Here is a 24244-nt window from a genome sequence, read left to right on the forward strand (position 1 = left end):
TACTAAAACTAGATGTGATCTGATTCTAATCCTGCCTAAGGTTCTTTTCCCCACATAATAGATAAAACCTTCTCCAAAGAGATGGACTACTACACTTGACTTGGTTATCAAATGCTTCCTTTTTATGCTGGATGGCATATGATTGGCACTGTCATTTTAAACATTTGGGGCACAATCCAAAGGACAGTTGGCTTTAAATAGTAATAGAATGAATGCACATTATTAAAAATAATACACCTACTTTTTAGATCTAAAGAATTAGTTAAATGAATTACCATTTATTAGTGGCCATTAAACTTATTTTTATCATTGGCTATATAACAATTTAGATATATGAGTCAGGTGAATTAATTTTCTATAATTGCATGACAAAGATTTTGTCAAACGATTACTTGTATTTAAATTGAGAACTTCCGCAGTTACCCAGCACAATGAAATGCACAGATATGCTGTGTATATTTAATGTTTTCATAGCTGTATACCTCTTTTGTTTTTATGTTGTTGGTTTTTTGCCTTTGAAAATACCTACAACTATGTTGTGAAATGCAGTGAACTGTATTTGCATCAGTGTTTCTTTTTGAAACTGAAAATGCTTTGTCTCTATCAGATCTGTAAAAACCGGCCCTTCTGGCAAAACCAGATTAGCAAATTTACATAAACTGTGGTGAGAATGTTCTGGCTTGCCTACTTTAAACAACCAGGGCTGCAGTTTTAGGCATATTTAGACTGTAATCCTAACCAGATCTACTCAGAAGTAAATCCTATTGGAGTGAATGGGGGCTTTCTACCAAGTCAGTGGGTTTAGGATTGCAGTCTTACCTAGGGGCAAGCAAGCTCCATTGAATTCAGTGTGACTTTTGAGTAGACATGATTAGGATTGTAGCCTTAGGCTATGAGCCTACACACACTTACCAAGGAGTAAACCCCATTGAATTTAGTGTGGCTTACTTCTGTGTAGACATGTACTTCTGTGTTACACGGTATTGGGTGTGTGAAGGCTTACTGAACTCAGCGGGACTTATTTACGAATATACATGGCTAGCAATTGCACGTGTTTCTTAAAAGCATCGCGATCAGCTTTCACTTGTTTTTATTTTCTCGTCACTTTTAAATTTTATTTTAGCTTTCAATGCCCAAGCTGGATACCAGTGTCAGAAATCTCATTTAAAAAACAACACCCGAAACACCCGGTGTTTATTAAGAGTATTTTAGGGTACACAACGTAGTTAACAGTACAGAGGGTTAAATCCCCTCCGTATTACGACAAGAGAAAGAAAAGGGCAGCAGCCGAACAAAACGAACAGAAATGTCGTTTCTGCAAAGAAGGATACAATCTGATGCACACTTATTTGGAAGCAAGGAGCCCCGCTGGGCTCAATGGCACTTACTTCCGAGTAAATACGCGTAGGATCGGGTTATACAAGCCTCGCTGCCCAAATTAAAAAGAATAATAACCCAAACGCGCTCAATCTACCTTAAGCGCAGCTTATTTGCACCCAGAAACCGCCCCCTCCCCTCTACTGCATTGGGCTGTTTGTGTTTTGGTCCCCCTCTGCTATGATGTCATCACGTCTGTGAGGTCACGGCGCGCGGTGACGCTGGCAACGTCGGCGTGCCCTGCGTGCTACTCGCCCGCTTGCTTTTCTCGCTCGCTCCCCCCTCCCCCCCATGCAGCTCTGAGGAGGCGGTAGTGGCGGCTCACGGGCAGCCCGGGGCCTAGTGGAAGGGGCCGGGCTGGCGCGGGCAGAGGGGCTCCCGTCGCCATGGAGGGGATGGAAGTGGACCTGGACGCCGAGTTGATGCAGAAGTTCAGCTGCCTGGGAACCACCGACAAGGACGTGCTCATTGGCGAGTTCCAGCGGCTTCTCGGCTTCCAGCTCAGCCCCGCCGGCTGCGCCTTCTTCCTGGACATGACGAACTGGTACAAGCCCTGAGGGGAAGCAGGGGAGGCGGGTGGGCAAGGTGGGCCGCGGCTGGGGAGGGGGGGGGCGCGTGGGTTGGCCGGGCGTCTTCTCGGGAGGGCTGAGCGGAGGAGGCCCTGGCGGGGCTGACTTCGCCAGGCCCAGCTCGCTCTCCCGGTCCTGGGGAAGTTGCCCCGCCAAGGAAGTCCGGGCGAGGGCTGGATCCCGAGCGCGCTGGCGGCGGGGGAGCAGCGTCGCGTCTCTCCTCTCTTGCTATGGTGGACCAGCTCCGTCCAATGTAAACAACCTCAGTGTGACGCGTCTTCACTCGCGGAGCATGTCATACAAGTGCCGCCAAAATATAAAGGAGCAGTAGTCGCTTCTACCCACCCCCCTCCCGTCTGTAAAGGCATTTGGATGAGGCCCTCTTTCGACGGGAGTAGGCGTCATCTTGGGTCCAAATCCGTGGGTCGTCGTCTTCTCCTTAAAGGCTTCGTGCTTCGTGACAGGTTCCGTCATGTTATGGTTTCGTTTCTAATTGTGTCTCTATATATTCAGCAATGCAAAAAGGCTGTCTGTTCGTTAGAGTGAAAGCCAGAGTGCAAGTTCACAGGCCAGATGTTTTCTTCTTAGCAGGCATACAGTTCATATAATCTCAGTGGCTGGATTGCATAGTGGGAATGTGGATTATTAGCTCTTACAGGTTCAGAGTTTGGGAAAACATCTTCTCTTGGGATTGTTTACTAGTTTCATCTGCCAGGCTTATAATTAAAAGTTGACAGTGTCTGAAATCTGTGGTCAGCTGTCATGGATTTATGTACAATCAGATATTGATTTGTTCTCTTTTTGAGTGTTTTACTTCACAGCTACCCTGTGAGGTTGGCTAGTCATGTCATTATTATTTTTTTCTGTTGGGGATTTCAAGCTCAGGGGCTGTGCAGTGAGTCCATGACAGAAGCAAGGCTTGGATTTCTAGATCCAATCCCAGTGCTCTATCAGTAGGATCACACTGTAAACATTGGAGGTCAAATAATTTATGGGCAATTGTAGACCATGGCTTGGGCCAATCACATCTGTATGGGCCACAGTTGAAAAGGCTGGAATCATACCAATCACAACTTTAATTACTACTTCCTAAAGAGTGTCGAATTCTCAGGTTTGTAAACTAAATGTTCTAAAAAGCCATGCCTGCAGCGTGTGAGAATGTGGTGGAGAGGTGTGGTGTTGGAGCATGTTTTCAGTGGCTAGCTCTTCCTGTGTCTTTCTCATACTTTTTCCTGCTATCACTCTACTACATGCATAACTTTCCTCAATCCCTTCACCCACCAATTTTGCTTTACAAAAATGCCACTCTATTAAAAATATTATAATTGGAAATAAATGCAAAAATGTGTGTACACATATAAAGTTACTTTGAGCATGGGGTATCCAACACCTTGATAGCAAATTGAAGCTCAAACAGCTGAACAAGGGAACATGAAAAATATATTCTTGCCACATTTCAACCATACATGGAAATCCAGTTGAAATTAATGAAGTAAACATGATTAGGATTGGACTGATAAATAAGACACCAGTAAGTGGTTTTCTGTCTGGTGTATCATTTCTTTATTTTATTTGTCAGGTATGTATTTTACACTTTTTCCAAGGATCTCAGCTTGGTGTGCATAAGTGTCTCATTTTATCCCAAGAAAAATAAGAGGTAGGTATGGTTATGCCTAGACTAGAACCTGGTCTCTGTAGATGAGAGAAGCTAGTGTCTGGAATATACAATTTCAAAATGTAGGTAGGGACTTGCATAATTGCATGCTTCATTGTGGGGGGAAAATGATTCCTACAGAAAGCAAGTAAGTCAAGAAGAAGAAACCTATGATGGCACTCTCTACCTTTACATCAAGGTTAACTGTGAACGGTTTTATTTTGGTGTGTAGCAACATTTTTTGGGAGCCCACACTTGCTGTCTGATGTTGTGACCCTTGGAAAAGGGTGTGGCCCAGCTGTAGAGTGCAGGGGTGCTAAAAATAATTGGTTTACAGTTAAAAGATCCCTGGTATAAATATTCATAAAGATCCTCTCTTTGAGATACTGGAGATCTGCATCTAATTTGTGTCACAGATAGTATGATAAATTAACCAGTCTTCTACTTAGGGCATGTAAAGCCATACTATAGGAGGAGATCAAATGCTTCTTTTTAAATTTTAAAATAACCAAAGTTCCATGTTATGTCTGAACTTTGGCTAGTTTAATATTTATGCAATGATTTGTGAACAATTTAGGATCATCAGCCATGGTTTGACCTGTTGGAACTAACCATAATCTAAACTAACTAGAGTTCCCAGAGTTTAAACACAACATAGGAGAGTATGCAGGAAAGTATGCAAGACTGACATTTGTTGTAGCTTGTGCACATAATGCTAAATTATGGTTTAGGACAGGGGTCAGCAACCTAAGGCCCATGGGCTGGAAGTGGCCTGCAGAGGTCGTTTGACTGGCCTATGAGCCGCCCCCGAACTGAGTTTCTCTCTCACACGCTGTGCTAAACCAGCACAGCACGCCACGGGAAATCGCGTCTGTACATGCGCAGAGGCTGGAAATCATGGGCGCGGGCCCACGGAGGGATCTCCGCGGGACCAATCCGGCCCAGGCAAGATAAACCTTGCTAACCCCTGGTTTAGGACATGTTCTTCTGTCCAAACTGACCCTTATTGTTACATTATCCAGCTTGCTACAACTTTCATTCCCCCCCCCCCCACCCCGGCCATGTTCCCATATTTTGTCTGTTTACTAGTAAGTAAGTACAGTCATACCTCAGGATGAATACACTTCAGGTTAAGCATTTTCGGGTTGCGCTCTGCAGTGACCCGGAAGTGACGGTACGTGTTACTTCGGGGTTTCACCGCTCGCGCATACGCAGATGCTCAAAATGACGTAACGCGCATGCACGGAAACGGCGAAACGCGACCCACACAGTCGCGTATTACGTTTGCTTCAGGATGCAAACGGGGCTCCGGAACGGATACCGTTCGCATCCAGAGGTACCACTGTAGTATTTTCTTTTTTTAAAAAAAATAAAATATTAAGAGTTTAAAGATTACAAAAAGGAAAAAAAAAGAATTAAATATGACAATAGAATAAAATACAAAAACAAAAACACTACATGAAACATTGAATTAACAGAACAAAACAAAAACAAAAACACTTCCAATATTTTCAATCTTAACTTTCATTCACTTGTTTCATTGACTTCCTCTCGCCTCCCTTTTTGTATTCCACTTCAATTAACTGTTTCAGCAATTCCTTTCCATCTTCCTCTGTTTTCTGTCCTGTAATTAATCTTAACATATTCTAACCTTATTTTTTCCCTTTAATACATTAACAATCTGTCTGTACCTAGTTCCTTATAACATTTCTGCCAAAGCCATATAACTTCATTCCACCATTTTTCTATAGCTCATTAATTTTACAATATTTCTGTAAATAATCTTTAAATTTTTTCCAATCTTCTTCCACCAACTCTTTTCCCTGGTCTCGGATTCTGCCAGTCATTTCCGCCAATTCCATATAGTCCATCAACTTCATCTGCCATTCTTCCCGGGTGGGTAAATCTTGTGTCTTCCAATACTTCGCGATGAGTATTCTTGCTGCTGTTGTTGCATACATAAAGAAAGTTCTGTCCTCCTTTGGCACCAATTGGCCGACCATGCCCAGGAGAAAGGCCTCTGGTTTCTTCAGAAAGGTATATTTAAATACCTTTTTCAATTCATTATAAATCATCTCCTAGAATGTCTTAATCCTTGGGCATGTCCACCAAAGGTGAAAGAATGTACCTTCAATCTCATTACATTTCCAACATTTATTTCCGGGCAAATGGTAAATTTTTGCAAGCTTGACTGGTGTCATGTACCACCTGTAAATCATTTTCATTAAATTCTCTCCTAGGGCATTATATGCCGTAAATTTCATACCTGTGGTCCATAAGTGTTCCCAGTCAGCCATCATTATGTTATGTCCAACATCTTGTGCCCATTTAATCATAGCAGATTTCACCGTTTCATCCTGAGTGTTCCATTTCAACAGCAAGTTATACATTCTTGACAAATTCTTAATTTTGGGATCTAACAATTCTGTTTCCAATTTTGATTTTTCCACCTGGAAGCCAACTTTTTTATCCAAGTTATATGCCTCCATTATTTGGTAATAATGAAGCCAATCTCGCACTTTGTTTTTTAATTTTTCAAAGCTCTGCAGTTTTACTCTGTCTCCATCTTGTTCCAAAATTTCCCAATATTTCGACCATTTGGCCTCCATATTGAGTTTTTTCTGTGCCTTCGCTTCCATTGGTGACAACCATCTTGGGGTTTTATTTTCTAACAAATCCTTATATCTTATCCAAACATTAAACAATGCTTTTCTAACAATATGGTTTTTAAATGCTTTATGTGCTTTTACCTTATCATACCACCACTGTAGTATTTTCATGCCAACAATTGCTGAATGCACTATCAGGAGCGGCTGTTTGGGGGGGACGTTGAACGCTTCCTCTAGTAATAAGTGAAGTGGCCAGACTTGGGCATAGTTCTCATAGTTATCTAGTGTTAAGTCTGAGAGCAGATTCTAATGTTGTATGAGCAGAGGGTTCCCCAACCTTTGGGAGCAGATCTTGAGGATGAATGGAGAGCTGTGAAGGGGAGGGAGAGGAAATCTAATTGAATGAAATGTGTTTTCTCTGATCACATTTGGAAGGGTGAGGTGGGGGACTGCCTACACCCAGAGCTACTTATAAAACCAGATATGCAGCTGAATTATGTAGGACTTCTGTTGAACAATGTTGGTGTGTGTTGTAATAGTATCAAATAAAAAAACAACATGTTTTTGACTGCCCATATCTGCTGCCTGCCTGTTGGTTGAGGAAAAGTTTAGGTCAGAAGTGGAAAACCTTGGATAGGGGGTGGGGTGGGGGCAAATGTGGCCTTCCAGTCCTCTCTGCCTGACAGTTGAGGCCCATCTTAGATTATTCCCCCTACTCAGGCTATGCCCCTCTCCAGCACTGTTCCATACTCTCCTCAGGTTTTTTTGCCTGCCTGGAATGTGTTCGTGAACAATAACGTCTCTTGTTTTCCTGGCTGGGGGTGTGTGTGTTTATGTATGTATATATTTGTATATGTGTTATTGTATGTGTGTGTATAGAAACCTCTGACTTTTGTATGGCTGGAATGTAGCCTACCAGACAGCAGTAAGAGTCATAACTGTTGCTGCATAACACTTTGGCCTCTGGCTCTGTCATTCCTTGTGGCCCACTGAAGGCTCCCCAAAGGGATTGTGACCCTGGGGCTGAAAAGTTTCTCACTCCTGAGTTAGGTGCTGCTCTCACTAGTTCAGTATCTGTAGCCACTGGCATATCAGTGTCGAGATTCCCATCTCTGTCCAGGTAAAGGAGAGGAAGGGGTAGTCTTGTAAGGGTTGAAGGGTATATTTTGCTCTGCTCCTTCTAATTTGCTCCCCCCGCCCCATTTTGGGTCCCTACATTATCTGTGGTGTATTCTGTCCTTGCATCCCTGTTAAAACTTGTGGAGTAGAATTCCTGGTAGATGTCTTGTGTTCAGAGGCCTGTAGTAAGACTCCTGTGAGGAGGCTGAAAAAATAGGTGTTGTACAGCTGCCATTCATCCTTTTCTGTTTGAGTCTGTTAATCTTGAGAATGTGTGTAGTTTACCCAAATGGCCTCTTTTGAGCTTCAAAAGCAATTTCCCATCTTTTTCAATCTTATTTATGTACTGAAGAGTTCCATAGGTTTGTAGCTGAATTTTCCCCAGGAATACTATTTGATGCATGAGCTGACTTATCTTGCTGTATCATATGTATCTAGTGTTATGATGGGTTACTAGGTAAATATGGCCATGCATGGAGCTAGTCACGATCTTATTCTCTAGCCTGGTTAGTCAGTGGGATACATCAGTATATGCTATTTTCTGCTGCTGACGATTGTAACACTGATGCAAGAAGGATAGACACTCTGCAGGTAAACATTAAATTGGCACTCATCTAACCTTCTCTTTCTAAGTCTTTGTTCTCCCCCTTACTTTTGGCCTTCTAGTAGTGCCAGTATAGTTGAGTTGATGTACCTGTGTAACTGCGGTCCTCTTCCTGTGTTTTTAGTAGCTTGGGAGCTGCTAAAGAATGGCACCTTTCACCATTGCTCAGTACTACCAAAAAAAAAAAAAAAAAAAAAAAGGAAGAAGAAGAAGTCAAGTTTACATGAGAGCTGCTTGCCATGGCTTCTTGCCTCACCACTATAATTCCTCCATACACTTGAAATAATGATGGAAGGGGAAAGAGCTGTAGTATAGATTCCCTCCACATGACCCTGAACTTTGGCTATTGAATAATGTTCAAAGGAGTCATGCTGCAAATCTTATTGCACCACTGTGCAGTATTACCCAGGAGAGCAGATCTGATGTGGCATGGAATCATGGGGTAGGCTTCTTTTGAGAAACCACTGAAAGTAACAGTGAAAGAGATCTTCTCTTGTTCTGCCTTCACTTCCATTCCTGTTAGCTGCACCAGAATGTCCTGCTGACGATCTACCTGCAAAAGACCTTAATTGCAGCCCTGTAATGTTTATAGACTCTGAACAGAATGATAGGATTGTGTTTAGATTAAAAATATTTTTTAAAAGTACTATAGTGTTTTGTCCTTTGAGTTACATAATTTCACTTGCTCTGAAAATATATGACATTGCACTTTGTAGGATAACCCCCCCCCCTTTACTGTAAACTACCCTGTGATTCTCGGATGAAGGGTGGTATTGAAATTTAATAAATAATAATAATAACTTGTGGTCACTAATATGTCCATAGGAACAGTATTCCATTGCCTTGTAACAAAAATGTTATTTTTTTATATTGGATAGTACTTTACAAAGAGCCTGGTTGTTGTTGGGTTTTTTAAAGATTACTTAGTCTGAATATTCGATATTTGGGTGTATAGTGAAGATATTTTACTGCCAGTTCATCTATGAGAAGTTCTGCTGTTTATTAAATGATATGCTTAAAATGCTGAGCATGCATTCCATTCTTCTCTTCTCCACCAGATGATACGTAATCTAGAAAGCCTGCTGACTTTGAAAACATATCTAGCACCTTAAGTTTAGATACTGCGATTAGTGAGCTGTCTTGAGCCAATTTAGCATTTAACATTTTCTAACTCCTTTAACATTATGCTTCAACTTGTTTGAACATGTTCTAGTTCTTTAATGGTGTAGAGTTGCCATCTGTCTGGTTTTAAACTGGCCTAATTGTAGGTTTCACCTCTCTTTTTCCTTAGGTGGTGATTGTTTTATTTTTAGCTCATTCTCAGTGGCCAGTAAAATTTGCATTTCTTTAAATAAATTGTATACATACACACATGAGTGGGCTCTTTTGTTTTGAAGTTGAACAACCTCCCTGCAGTAAAGTTTACTGTAACTTAAAGATACTGGACTGCAGTGGTTTTGAAAAAGTGTATATTCTAAGCAAATACCTGCTTTTTAGTGACTGTGATAGAGTTGGGGCATGACTCTGGGATGAAACAGTTTATCCTGACACATTTCACATTTCAATCTGGATTCAGACCTGGTTATGGGACTGAATCACTCTTGCTCACCGTGATGGATGACCTTTATCTTGAGAAGGGCAAGGAATATGACCCTGTTATTCTTGTTTGATTTCTCAGTGGTTTTAGATGTTATTAAGCATGGCAACCTTCTGAGCCCACTTAGTGTGGTAAGTATTGGAGACAGGGTTGGATTAAAAGAATAGTGTTGGATGATTGTCTTTCAGTCACCTGGCAATGGTGCTGTAAGGTGGCATAGGATACTATCTTGTCTCCAAGGCTGTTTAATATTTATATGAAGCCATTGGAGATTTGGAGTGAGGTGTCATTATTACACTGATACCCAGCTCTATTTCTCTGTAACATCTGAATCAGGGGAACTCATGGACATCCAATGAGCCTGCATGTTGGAAAATTAAGATAAAGACAGTATTTTTTCACACAGTGCATAACTGTGGAACTTGCTCCCACAGGAGATGGTGTCCCTTCCAACTCTACAACTCTATGATTCTTTGATCTAGTTGAGATTCCTGCATTGCAGGGGATTGGACTAGATGCCCCTCAGGATCCCTTCCAACTCTGCAATTCTCAGATTTTGTTTAAGTCCTGAACTGGCGCCTAGATTCAGTAGTGTTCTAGATGAGGGACAATAAACTGAATTTGGCAAGATGGAAGCACTGTGGGTGGGTGGTTCCTGAATCTGGATAATTGGTCAGTTGCCTTCTTTGGACAGGGTCGTACTCCCCCTGAAAGATCAGATTCATGGTCTGGGTGTGCTTCTGGATCCATCTGCCACTATTGGAGTGTCTTCTAAGAGCTACAGCTGATACGACAACTGTGTCTATTTCTGGACCAGGATAGCCTGACCGCTGTCATCAATGTGCTGGTAACTCCCAGGCTAGATTACTGCACTGTGCTCTATGTAGGGCTTCCCCTGAGATTGGTCTGCAAGCTACAGCAGATGCAAAATGTGACTGCTCAACTGCTTGTTGGGGCAGCATATCGCCAACATGTTGCCTCTCTGTTGAAAGAATCAGACTGGCTGCCAGTTAGCTACCAGGCTATGTTTATCAGGCTGGTTTGTAAAGTCCTGTACAGCTAGGGATCATGATACCTGAAAGAGCATATCACTTGCTATATATCCAATAAATCAATGTACTTTGAAAGTCAGGGCTTCCTGCAGATACCATCTGATCAGGATGTCTGTTCCATATAATGTAGTAATTGTGCTGTTCATGTGGTGGTACCTATCCTTTGGAATTCTCCCCTTGAATGTGCTGTCTTTATTTATTTCTTCTTCTTTTTTTGGCACCTATTAAAGGCCTTCCTCTTTCATCAAGCCTTTTAAACAGAGATCTTTCCCAGTCTGCATCTGTACTGAGATTGTTTTAAATATGTTTGTATTGGTTTATCACTTACTACTTGCAGCCCTGTGCTCCTGTGCTCCTGTGGTAAGAAAGGCAGAACATAAAGTAAATAAATATACTTTTGGGGGGTATTGGGTAAGAGGGATTGGTAAAAATATGAAGCACTTCTGCTGGCCTTGAACAGCTATTGAATACAACACATTGATTGTTTGACATATATGGTATTGATTAGATCCAGGCTACTAGCTAAACCTATTTCTCACTGAAATCACTATGACAAGTTAGTGGTGACTTGAGTCCTATTGATTCAGTGGGGCATAAGTGCAACTAAATTAGTCTGGATCCAAGCCAATGAACCTAATGTCTAGGCTTGCTGCTGTTGATCCTTTCATTTCACTTTCACTATAGGATCTGCTCTGGACTCACCATAAGTGCTTTGCCTGGCTAAAATGTCTTTAAAAAATAGGGGCATTTTTGCCATTCAAGTATTTTATTGCTTTTTCACATAAAATAAACATAATTTGAAATATAAGCAACAACAATAGCAGCTAGTCTCTTGCTTGCTTGGATAGAGGAGAATAAGGGAGGTAGCATGGAAAAACATGGCTTTTTGGTGGGTGGGTGGCTGGAATGTTGTACAAAACGTTTATTCTGCCTGTTTGTCCTTCTGACTTGCTCCTTTGCTAGGGTGTAAGTATCCTGTCTTTAACTGAGGTAGTGGTGGGGGAAAACCACCACAGATACTGTAAACATGAAGCTGGTTGTTTTCCCTTTCCTGGACAAAAAACCAGCATCCTCATTCAAAGATTCAAATTCTCTGCTTGCACCCACATTGGGGGATGTTGTCATCAGCCAAACCTGCCAGGTGAAAGGGGAAGAGAGACAGGGTATGTGTTTTTATAAAGTGCCAAACTTTTATCAGATCATCCTAGAAGAGGGAAGGTGGGGGGCAAAGCTAAGTCAGATTCCTCTAGACATGTCAACGCAGAGAGAGAAGAGTTGCAGGTGGGATCACAGTCGGTTCCAGATTAAAATTGTAACCCCACAAAAATATTTCCTTAAAAATGTTTGGTGCTGGTAGCGTGGAATTGACATCTCCCACTCCACTTAATATCTCCAGTTCAGCATGTGGAGAGGCACGGGTTCCCTATCCGAGACCTAGACATTATGAACCTGGTTGGGTCTGTAAATTTCAAGGTGGGTGATACACTGAAGCAGTTATTTGTTAAAATAGTTGAGAGATGGTACCTATTTATCTACTTGCACTTTGAGGTGCTTTCAAACTGCTAGGTTGGCAGGAGCAGGGACTGAGCAACGGGAGCTCACCCCCGTCGTGGGGATTCGAACCACTGACCTTCTGATCGGCAATTCCTAGGCTCTGTGGTTTAACCCAAGGCACACTAGAGGGAACCTAAACCTAGATTGAAAGTTGCAGGATTTCAGAATTTGAGCAGCAGTGAAGCTAAAGTGTAGTCTTGGTGCTTTGAAGTGCTATACAGGTTGACTCAGGTCCTGACCTTGCACCATTTTCAGTTTTTTCTCTGCTAATGTGAGAACTAGAAATTGATCTCTTCTGGAATAAAAACTAGGATTCTTGGCAAACTAGATACTTCAGGCTACAGTGCTTATACATGAAAAATGCACCCATATCTGTTGCAAGCATTTTCTGTGCAGATATTCAAACAACAAAATTCAAATACATTTTATTTCTAAATATTTTTCCTAGATTCCTAACAGGCAGGAGTCAAAAACATTGATATGTTGTAAGCACTAGCATATTTTTTTGCCCACAATCCAGATTTGGCGTCTAGAGAAAAGTGGCAGATGATCAGCGAGAGAGTGCATCCAGTGTTCTCTGTGTGCATGCTCCCCTGCATCCAGGAGGCATCTGTTGCAATGATGGCATTGCATTTTACTACAGTGGTAGTATCTGTTTCCTCCCACCCACCACCCAGCCTTTTCAAGCTTGGAAACACTGATATATCACAGGTAGCTGTATCCTGCTTTTTTTAGTTGAGGCGGAGCAGGGGGGATAACGGCAAACAGAATATGTTTTGTCCCCAGACAGAAAGAAGGTGAGCAGTGTTGGTGGCTGACTATGGGGTATTTAATAGGGCTTCTGAGGTTTTTTTCCAGTTTAGTATTTTCAATTATTTTGTATAATGCCTCTCTGACACTCTTCTGAAGAGCTAACTAGCTTCATTTAAAAGGAGTATCAACAGAGACTTTTTCTAGAGACCATGTGGTGAATCATAGTTAGTGTTGTACAAATAAACCTAACTTCTGTAATCTAACTAAATTATAAGAAAAGACGCTAGAGTAACTAACCTAGGCTGAAGAGGGCAGGTAAGGAGAAGCTTGAGGCAACTAAACATACTAATCAAAGGACTGTTTCTGGTCCCTTGGACAAGACTAGGATGCACAATAAATGGGTTATTTGAAATGAATATGTGTACGTAGAATTTGTAAAGAGATGTTTTCAGTAAGATTTCTTACATGGATACAAATAAACTTGGGAGGGTGTGCGGGCAGGCAGGGGTTAGGTGACAGAATTCCCAGATGCTTTAAATAGCCCTGAAGCACAAAAGTTTATTTTATAGTATATCGGTTTCATTTCTGCTACAAACTCTGATAGGCAGCCCTGTGGAAATTTTGCTCTTCAAAGTTCATGCTTGACTGTGAACATACCTTTTGTACTGCTACTGCTGGTGGGAGGTGAAAGATTATCTTGCCATTCCCAAGGGTTTCATCGAAAAGGTTTGAAAGTGTATCTAGTCATAGAATAATAGAAACAGAGAATTGTAGAGTTGGAAGGGACCCCGAGGGTCATCTAGTCAGTTTCCTGAAATAGGGTGCAGTTCCAAAGTGGATGTTTACACTGATTGTCTTTGCTTAAAATCAAATGAACTAAGAAAAAATGCTGTTTGAATTGTTACTGGTTCTTTAATCATATGACTTTATTGTCTTCTCTCTCAGGTTTCTGTACAGACTCTGTGGGTGTATCCTATAATAGCTCTGTGGCAATGAGCACTTGTTCAGTTGAACTTCAGTCAGACATTTGCTTTGTCATCCTGACTCTGCTGGTGTTCCTCCCCCACCCTTGCTCTTTTCTAATATTTCCATTTTAAAAAATTAACTCTAGACTTCATCAACCTCTTCTTATTGAAAAAGTGAAAGACTGAAACTAACTAGTGCACTCATTTTGTTTCTGATATAGCAATGTATAGACAAATATGCTTAAAATACATTAAGAGAATGAGATAGCAAGTCTGCTTTTCAGTTTGCATTGCCTTCAGTTAGATTTTAACTGGAACAGACATTGAAACCATTCCAAGTGGCAAAGCTGGGTGATGAAATATGACACATGGAGGGGAGGAGAATTGGCAATGAGCCCTGATGCACAAATAGCCCTTTCCCCTTTGAAGCATATTTACAAGATGGAAAATAAAAACATTGCCAGCTGTGGGGTTTTCTGTTTTTTTGTTGTTGAGAGAAATATTTTGAGAAATGTTCCGCAATATGTATTGTGTGGCTGTCATCCCTATATCAACATGGAATAATTTTGTTAGCATTTATGCACTTTGCATGTACAGCATGGGGCATCTGAAAGCATCTGCATTTTTAATAGGCTGCAGGAAGGTGGGGGGGGGGTTGGCTGGTGGGGGGCACTGTGCAGCATGAATTACTTTCTTCTTTTTCACCTCTAGTGAGTTCCATCTCTGGTCAGAACAGAAGGGAAGATATTTCAGTGAAACAAATTAGCATATTTACTGACTGATTTGAAAAGGAGTTTCTTGACATATCCCCATTATGAGTTACATAAAGCTCATTTTGTATAGAAGCAGCTAGCAGCTGGTGACATAAAGCATTTGTTTCCACTTAGTGGTTAATGTGACATGCACCTATCCCATACCATTTGACTGAGCAGGCAGTTTTAAATATAGCCCTGTCTTCCTGGTTTACAAAAGTTGTAGTGCAGGATTAGTCGAAGCCTAGATCTCTGATTGCCCAAGCACCTGAAATATGATGTTGTAACTTACAGCTTGGAAATATTTTTTTTCCAATAATGTATAAAGACATTATTGATTGTGTGCAATATACACACTCTCTATGAGCTGAATGGAACTGTGTGTATGAGCTTTTAGGATATTTGTCCAGTGGGAAATTTCTGCAACCCATGCCTATCATGTTTATAAAGCATGCATAGAAATCCATTGCTCACTAGCCCCTGTTTTCACATAAAGGTAAAGGTAAAGGGACCCCTGACCGTTAGGTCCAGTCGTGGACGACTCTGGGGTTGCAGTGCTCATCTCGCTTTACTGGCCAAGGGAGTTGGCGTACAGCTTCCGGGTCATGTGACCAGCATGACTAAGCTGGTTCTGGCGAAGCAGAACAGCGCACGGAAATGCTGTTTACCTTCCTGCTGGAGCGGTACCTATTTATCTAGTTGCACTTCGTGCTTTCGAACTGCTAGGTTGGCAGGAGCAGGGACCAAGCAACGAGAGCTCACCCCGTTGCGGGGATTCGAACCGCTGACCTTCTGATCGGCAAGCCCTAGGCTCTGGTTTAACCCACAGCGCCACCCGCATCCTTTTGTTTTCGCATAGCTGCCAATAGTAACGACAACAGAGCCACCACCTTCTCCTCCTCCTTGTGTGCTTCCTTCACATAACAGTCTGCATTCTAGGAAATCGTATTATCTGAAAAAATCAGGGTAGTACTGGCGTGGTCCTTCTGCCTTTTATCCGTTCTTTAAACTTTAGTTCAGCAAACAAAGAATTCAATGTGTTCAGTGCCCATATTGAATAATGTCCATAAGGTATAGCAGAGCACTGTGTATTCTTCTCCAAGTGGTCATTCAGCATGCTAGGAAAGGGAGGTCTGTGTGTGCCCTTAAATCCCCATCCAGTTGTCCCTCTTCAGCTTGGTCAAGAAACCAGCTTTCATTTTATTTGTTTGGCAGCTGAATGAGGAGATGGTATAATGGTATAATGTCTCATGCTTACACTGCAGAGGTGTGGCAAACACGGTTTCTGCATAATTGCTGCTGCTGCTGGATTTGATTAAGTCTATGGTTTGTTACAGTTTTCTGTTTTGTTTAAACATATTTTTTTATTAAAGATTTCTTGGTTTACAAAAGTATGTTACATTTTCTACATATCAGTTTCATTTGTTGAAACATTAGTGTTACATTTGGAAGAAAGGGGGGAAAGAGGGACATGGTGAGTGGGGTTGGGGTCGGGTGGCAATGCTTCTATTCTACTTAATGTATGTGTGGGGTTTTGTGTCAGCATCATCTGTGCAGGTTGTCTTAACTATTTGCTTGTGTTCCTTTGGTGGTGAGAGAGGTTGGGGTTGGCCTAGGGTGTGGCTGTTTGTTTGTGATTGGCTGTGGTGAACTTTGTTTTCATCTGTGAGTGGGGTGGGTGGGTGTTTTTGTATCAGATTAGCCATATTGATTCGTATGCTGCTGGCAGATTCTTGGCGTTGTTGTGTTGCGCTGTGTATGTGATATAGGGGAGCCATATCAGGGTGAAGGCATCTTTTTCTATTTGTTGCCATGTCAGTTTCAGTTTATTGGTTACTTTTTTTTTAATAAGGCTGTTTCTCATACTATTTGATACCATTCATCCATCCTTACTGCTGACAGGTCTCTCCATGCTTACTGCTGACAGTTTCTGGCTATGATGTTTCTGGCTGCTGAGAGTAGGTGGGTTATGAGCTCTTTATGATGTGAGTGGGAATTATTATCTTGGAAGATGTTTAGTAGGGCCAGTTCTGGGGTGACTTCTAATAATTGCTTAGTTATTTTGCATATTTCTTGTATGAGTGTTGTCCAGAATAGTTGGATTTTGGGCATTTCCAACACATGTGGAGGTATGTGCCTGTGGATGTTCATCCTCTCCAGCATTTTGGTGAGGTTCCTTGGGCATATTAGTGCTAGTCTTGGTGTTAGGTACTATCTCTAAGTGAGTTTCTATGGTTTGTTACAGTTTTCAGTTTTGTACTTAAACATTGCTAATTCTAATGTCACAAACAAGCCAATTCTAATATGATTTGTATTCAGTTTTTTCTTCAATATACTATATCTTAATTTATTCCACAAGTCATGATAAGTATGTAATGTTTACTGCTTTTTTAGCATAATTTTTGCTGACATCAATTACTTGATGAGAAACGTTTTGCTTTTTGTCAGAGTGTAAATGTAAATTGTGAAACCCTGTCTCCAAAAAAACCCCAGTTTTATCTTAGATTTCTAAATTTATTATGGGATAAACTTTTCTGGCCTGAAGTCCACTTCATCAGATACATGAAGTGTAATCCTCAGATGTGTGAAATATAATCCCCAGTTGGCAGGTATATATATACAGATGACTGGAAAGGAAAAAATGTAGAAGTTGAAGTTGAATGGCAATGAAATACAAAAAGTACAAATATCACAATGCACTTTTTGCATTCCATTGTCAGTTAGCTCCAACTATATCTGCCAACTGAGCATTATACTTTGTGTATCTGTTGAATACATTTCATGTATCTTATGGACTTAAGCCCACAAAAGTTTATGCCATAATAAATGTGTTACTTTAAAGTCTCATAGTCTTATTTTGCTGCAACAAACTAACAAAGCTATCACTTAGTAAATTACTTCCCCCTTCAGTTTGTGTTTAAACTTTTAGAGACTCAAATGTCTTTGTCCAAAACATTCACTAATGTCTCTTTATCCATTTTGTGCCAGCGCACTGCTCACTTCGTACCCACAAGACTCACAAGTCCCTTTCACAGGAGCTTTTCACATTTGTGCTATATGTGCAGAGAAGTAACAGTAGTATTATGTTGGCTGGCCCTACCTTTGACATTCTGATGATAGAATCATAGAATTGGAAGGGACCCTGAGGATCATCTAGTCCAACCCCCTGCAATGCAGGAATACGCAGATGTCCCATACAGGGATCGAACCTGCAACCTTGGCATTATCAGCACCACGCTCTAACCAACTGAGCCATCCTGTCAGGGGACTGAGCCATCCTGTCATGTCCTGATGGACATGATGTTTGCACATCTGCAACGGGGTGCTTATACATATGCAGCTTTTTGCAGATACCCCATCTCCATGGTGGACATTGGGGATGGGACCTATGGGCACAATCCCATTCTTCCTCCAAATGTATAGTTTGTGCAAGAACGCTATCTTTGAGAAGGGCTTTAGTCACAAATCTAAGAAAGTAATGCTCTCATGTTTTAAATGGGATACATTGTTATTTCATTAAGGGGTTATCCCTATTGCAGTATGGTTTAAACAAACCTTTTATTCTCTTTCCAGGAACTTACAAGCAGCCATTGGAGCCTACTATGATTTTGAAAGTCCAAACATCAATGTGCCCTCCATGTCATTTGTTGAAGATGTGACCATAGGAGAAGGAGAATCCATCCCTCCTGACACTCAGTTTACAAAAACATGGAGGATACAAAACACAGGTAAAACAACTCTTTTTGGCTTCTGTCTTGCTACTGGTTGATGATTCCCCTCCTAATTATAATATATTATATTATATTATATTATATTATATTATATTATATTATATTATATTATATTATATTATATTATATTATATTATATTATATTATTACTGTTTTCTTTAAGGTTATTCATGAGAATTTTTAAAAGCAAATATGCAAGAATGTTTTATTGTTTTTTCCTTAACAATATTTTTCATAGCAGACAGTAACAAGGTAAGAAATGTTCCGTAGGAGTTGAAAATGTTTCTTTGATTTGCATGTGAATGCTAGTGTCTGCAAATCAGCTTGCCATGGCATGTATCCTTTTGCTCTAGCAAACATAATGATCCTCTGCCCTCAAGCAGGAGATCATCTTTGCCATTGTGCTGCATTACAGAGTTTTTCCAAGTACTTTAGCAAACATGGTGCAGTGGAGCTCTACGTTAGATTGAGTGGGGACTGTCTTTAATCTTATGCTGTTCCTTTGGAGATGCTTGAAGCCCCACTGTTTTACTGAATCAGAAAAACATGGTAATGGTGACCACAATTTTTTGTTGGCTAACAAGGCCAGCCAAATTTATGGATTCCTGTTCCTTGGAGCCCTATTCAGACATTCAGCCAAATGTGTGAGAGGCTTGACTGTTAAATACAGTCATTGACAATCCAAGACTGGTAGTTCTAACATATGTGGCTGAACAAAGGGTTTTCCCAGGTCTTTATGTTTATGTACCAAATGCTGGAAATGTGCTATTTTTGTTGCATGTCTTAAATGCTATGTATCCTGAGAGATGTGGATGTCTCGTACACCCCAGGTAGTGTGGTTGCTGACCTTGAGCCAGACATCCTGGAGAGTGAAGTCAAATGGGCCTTAGAAAGCACTGCTAATAACAAGGCCAGTGGAAGAGATGATATTCCAGCTGAATTATTTAAAATTTTAAAAGATGATGCTGTTAAGGTGCTACACTCAATATGCCAGCAAGTTTGGAAAACTCAGCAGTGGCCAGAAGATTGGAGAAGATCAGTCTACATCCCAATCCCAAAGAAGGGCAGTGCCAAAGAATGTTCCAACTACCGCACAATTGCACTCATTTCACACACTAGCAAGGTTATGCTTAAAATTCTACAAGGCAGGCTTAAGCAGTATGTGGACCGAGAACTCGCAGAAGTGCAAGCTGGATTTCGAAGGGGCAGAGGAACCACAGAGCAAATTGCAAACATGTGCTGGATTATGGAGAAAGCTAGAGAGTTCCAGAAAGACATCTACTTCTGCTTCATTGACTATGCAAAAGCCTTTGACTGGGTCGACCACAGCAAACTATGGCAAGTTCTTAAAGAAATGGGAGTACCTGATCACCTCATCTGTCTCCTGAGAAATCTCTATGTGGGACAAGAAGCTACAGTTAGAACTGGATATGGAACAACTGATTAGTTCAAAATTGGGAAAGGAGTACGGCAAGGCTGTATATTGTCTCCCTGCTTATTTAACTTCTATGCAGAATTCATCATGCGGAAGGCTGGGCAGGATGAATCCCAAACTGGAATTAAGATTGCCGGAAGAAATATCAACAACCTGAGATATGCAGATGACACAACTTTGATGGCAGAAAGTGAGGAGGAATTAAAGAACCTTTTAATGAGGGTGAAAGAGGAGAGCGCAAAATATGGTCTGAAGCTCAACATCACAAAACGAAGATCATGGCCACTGGGTCCATCACCTCCTGGCAAATGGAAGGGGAAGAAATGGAAATAGTGAGAGATTTTACTTTCTTGGGCTCCATGATCACTGCAGATGGTGGCAGCAGCCACAAAATTAAAAGACTCCTGCTTCTTGGGAGAAAAGCAATGAGAAACCTAGACAGCATTTTAAAAAATAGAGATATCACCTTGCCAACAAAGGTCTGTATAGTTAAAGCTAAGGGTTTTCCCAGTAGTGATGTATGGAAGTGAGAGCTGGACCATAAAGAAGGCTGATCGCCGAAGAATTGATGCTTTTGAATTATGGTTTTGGAGGAGACTCTTGAGAGTCCCATGGACTGCAAGAAGATCAAACCTATCCATTCTTAAGGAAATCAGCCCTGAATGCTCACTGGAAGGACAGATTGTGAAGCTGAGGCTCCAATACTTCGGCCACCTCATGAGAAGAGAAGACTCCCTGGAAAAGACCCTGATGCTGGGAAAGATTGAGGGCACAAGGAGAAGGGGACGACAGAGGACGAGATGGTTGGACAGTGTTCTTGAAGCTACCAGCATGAGTTTGACTAAACTGCAGGAGGCAGTGGGAGACAGGAGTGCCTGGCGTGCTCTGGTCCATGGGGTCACGAAGAGTTGGACACGACTAAACGACTAAACAACAACATCTAGAGCTGGAAAGTAATAAAACTTCTGCAGAATTTTAGCACTTCAGAGTGTTAAGCTTCCTCACACATTCGTACTTCGGTGTGAATTACTTGTAAAATTTTAAGTGATGTAAATATTTTATTAAATGTCCAAGTCAACAGCACAACAGATTTTGGCTTCTGTTCTAGAGTTCAGATGAACCCTGGAAGTTGATATAGTTGACACTTTCTTTAGCTGCAATTAGAAACAGATTGGTGAAACTGTTGGGTAAAGGCATAGGCTATCTTGTTTTGTTCAATAACCATTTTTTAAGGATTAGAAAGGAAGAATAAAAAGAAGTGTGGGATATGTTTGATTTTATTTCCCTTGTCTGTTTGGAAAGCAGTTTATGGTGGGGGAGGTAAACACTGAAAGCAATGGCAAGGGGACTCTTGAAATATTTTAGCTGCAATAGGCATTGTGAAATAGCCTTATCTCAAGAGTTTAAATAATAATACTATGATGAAACTTTGAGAAGGGATGAAATGAGGTGAGACGAACAATCCTTGGCACTAATCTACTGGGATATAATTATGAGAGGGAAATGAGATCTGATGCAAGGAAGTAGTTCTGCGAACAAATATTGCAATGACAGGATATAATCTGTATTGTTGACCTATGTATCAGGGCTTTGATTATACACACAACTTTTGTTCAAAATAATTCCAATAGAAAAAGTCTTGTCATTATATTTTCACACAAAATGCAGTTTTATCTTTATGGTGTCTGTTATGGGGATTAGATTTGGCATAGTAGGAAAAAAATCTCAAACTATTCAGGCATTTCACAGATTCCCAGAGCAACAAAATGTTCCAGAATTAACGTTCAGAATAAATGGACAAAGACATTAATGGCTCTTTTTTTTAGCAACTCATCTGATAATTTTCCTCCTCTTAAAAAAACCCAAAACAACACAACCCAAATCAGAGTCTCATGAAGTATTTTATGTGCGTTAGTGTCTGATTTACCAGAAAAAAATAGTGTTGAAATGTTTCCCCCTTTGACATTGGGATCAGGGATTTGGATAGGGGAAACAAAATAATAAACTCATATCTTAAATCAGTTGATGTCTATTTTTGGGCACTGTATATGGAGATGAGGCCTTAAGGAGGGTTATTTTTTGATTTCTGTGTGGACTAAACATTACTCTTTTTCTGAAATATTTGTTCTTTTTCCAAATGTCTTCCCACTTGTTAATCTTGCTTAGTAGCAACCCAGTTTATCCAGTTTTGATGCTTAGGTCTCTGCAGAAGATATCATTGTTTTGCATTTGTTTCAATGTATGAATTAATTCAGCATGTCAAAGGACTGAAATGGTTCAAGATTATGTCTTCTTGCCAGGTGAAGCAATGAATCTTAATGGCACTTGAATAATCCTTGATTTAAATAAGTTATTTCTATTTATGAATGAATTCATTCAAGAGTTTACTTGAAGATTGTTGTTTCCTTAAATAGCAAACTGTTGGATACTTCATTCAGTTGATGAACAGAAATTCATAATATCGAAAAAAATTCTGACAAGTTTTTTCTTTCCTTCCATAAAATACTAGTTATGTGCCTGGTTTCTATAATAACATTCTCCTCTAAAAAGCAGTAGATGGGGGAAATATCTATGCTTCTCTACAGTGCTTTTACTTTTTTTTGTTATCCTCCTGGAGATCAGTATTGCTTTTATACAGAATTGCTTTCTATCTTCTTTACCCACATCCTTCAATTAACATCCAATTTAAAGCCATTTGCAGACTAAAATTCCCTCTGGTGTTAAAGAAAATCAAAATAGATTTTTAAATGGTGATTTTTTTTGTTACTTTGTTGCTCTGAGAATACAGTGGTACCTCGGGTTAAGAACTTAATTCGTTCTGGAGGTCCATTCTTAACCTGAGGTACCACTTTATCTAATTGGGCCTCCCGCCATGCCACAGCCGCACGATCACTGTTCTCATCCTGAAGCAAAGTTCTTAATCCGAGGTACTTTTTCTAGGTTAGCAGAGTCTGTAACCTGAAGCATCTGTAACCTGAAGTGTCTGTAACCTGAGGCACCACTGTATATTAGTATACAGACATAATTTAAACTATGCAATGCTACTTACTGATTAAAGTAACATCAAATGATATCCTTATACATTGTAGTTCATGAATCACATTGTATACACATGCTACTCAATTATATTTTAATTCTAATGATAATGATAATAATAATAATAATTTTTATATTTATACCCCGCCCATCTGGCTGGGTTTCCCCAGCCACTCAGAAGAGCACTAAAAACAATAAAACTTCAATCATATAAAAACTTCCCTAAACAGAGCTGCCTTCAGATGAATCAAGACTACTGTGTGTCTTTTCTAGGATCTAATCTTAACGCACATTGTAGATGTATTGTACTGTTTTGTTCCATAATTACTTAGAGCTGGGAATTATCCTTAATGGAGTTAAACTCAGAGCGCATCAATAAATTTCAAAAATATATTTTTTATTCAGTAAACTAGTGGAATTAAGAACTTGGACTTTCAGTTATCTAGTTGTTTCTTTAAGTCTATCCAGTCTATTTTGTACTATCAGTGTGGTGAAATGGCTGGAATTTAAATAGTCTGCCCATGCCATTATTCTATTAGTTGTTAGGATCTCTTCCTTAACTTTTTCAAAGTCATTCTCAAGATAAGCTGAAGCATTTGTTTTCAGTTCCACTGTGATGGGTCAGGTGTAGCATTCAAAATGAGCCAGGTGCCTGGCTCATTTTGGTCTGGTGCAAGTCCAGTTGTGACCACGTGGAGGTCTCTGGATGCCAGTTTGGCAACTGCGGAAAGCAAAATGTCATCTAGAGAAGAATCAGAAATATTTTAGTTGAAGCTTGAATTTGTTTGATTCTGCATTGTTTTATTTGATGTTTTAATGTGTTATGAACCGCACTAAGATTTGTTCTTTAAAATATAATGCAGTATAGAAATGAAATGAACAACAGCAAGCATCACTGGGGGGGAAATGGCACCTAGACATTCCCTTGTGGCAACCGTAACCCAGGTTTAAGGTACCATTTAGCAATTGGATTATGTATCTGAGTTTCTAAAACTGGGTGGGATAAATGCCACTTTTCCAGCTTGTAATTGCTACTTTATTGCTACATTCCATTCTTTAGTTGTTGTCCTTTAAATTTGAGTCTTTAGCAATCTGTTATGAGTTGCAGAAAACTATGGTAAAAGGAAAATGAGACAACATAGTCTTAAAGTTAAAACTGAGAATTAATACATTATTTTAGAGCTACAGGTCTCTCTATGTAAGTTCAATTCATGTGAATATGCTACGGGTTCCCTTCCTTCCCATTTTTATGTTCCCAGTATTTCCTTGTCTGGTGTCCTCCAATCATACTTTGCCGCAGTATCTGAAGTATCAGATTATTATTAGTTCTAACCAGAGTGAGCATTAGTGCCAACCAAAATTGCCCCCAAACTAGTTTTTGGAAATTCATTTCAAGCCATGCTTTCAAAACATGTTATTGTTCATGCTAATCACAAA

At 40.4% G+C, this 24244-nt stretch overlaps 1 protein-coding gene across 2 annotated transcripts in view; it reads left to right on the forward strand.

The window, feature by feature from the left end:
* The first annotated feature begins 1615 nt into the window (after nucleotides 1–1615).
* The window catches only part of ILRUN (inflammation and lipid regulator with UBA-like and NBR1-like domains), a 35227-nt gene continuing 12598 nt past the window's right edge, over nucleotides 1616–24244 (forward strand). The window contains exons 1-2 of one of the 2 annotated variants that reach the window (XM_081865429.1): nucleotides 1616–1921; nucleotides 18179–18333. In XM_081865429.1, the coding sequence (XP_081721555.1) occupies nucleotides 1764–1921; nucleotides 18179–18333 (313 nt within the window). In that variant the 5' untranslated portion in view covers nucleotides 1616–1763. The remainder of the gene's footprint in view (nucleotides 1922–18178; nucleotides 18334–24244) is intronic. The other variant, XM_081865430.1, reaches the window with a different exon arrangement.

Source organism: Podarcis erhardii, assembly GCF_964252035.2.
Source record: "Podarcis erhardii genome assembly, chromosome: 6".
NCBI lineage: Eukaryota > Metazoa > Chordata > Lepidosauria > Squamata > Lacertidae > Podarcis > Podarcis erhardii.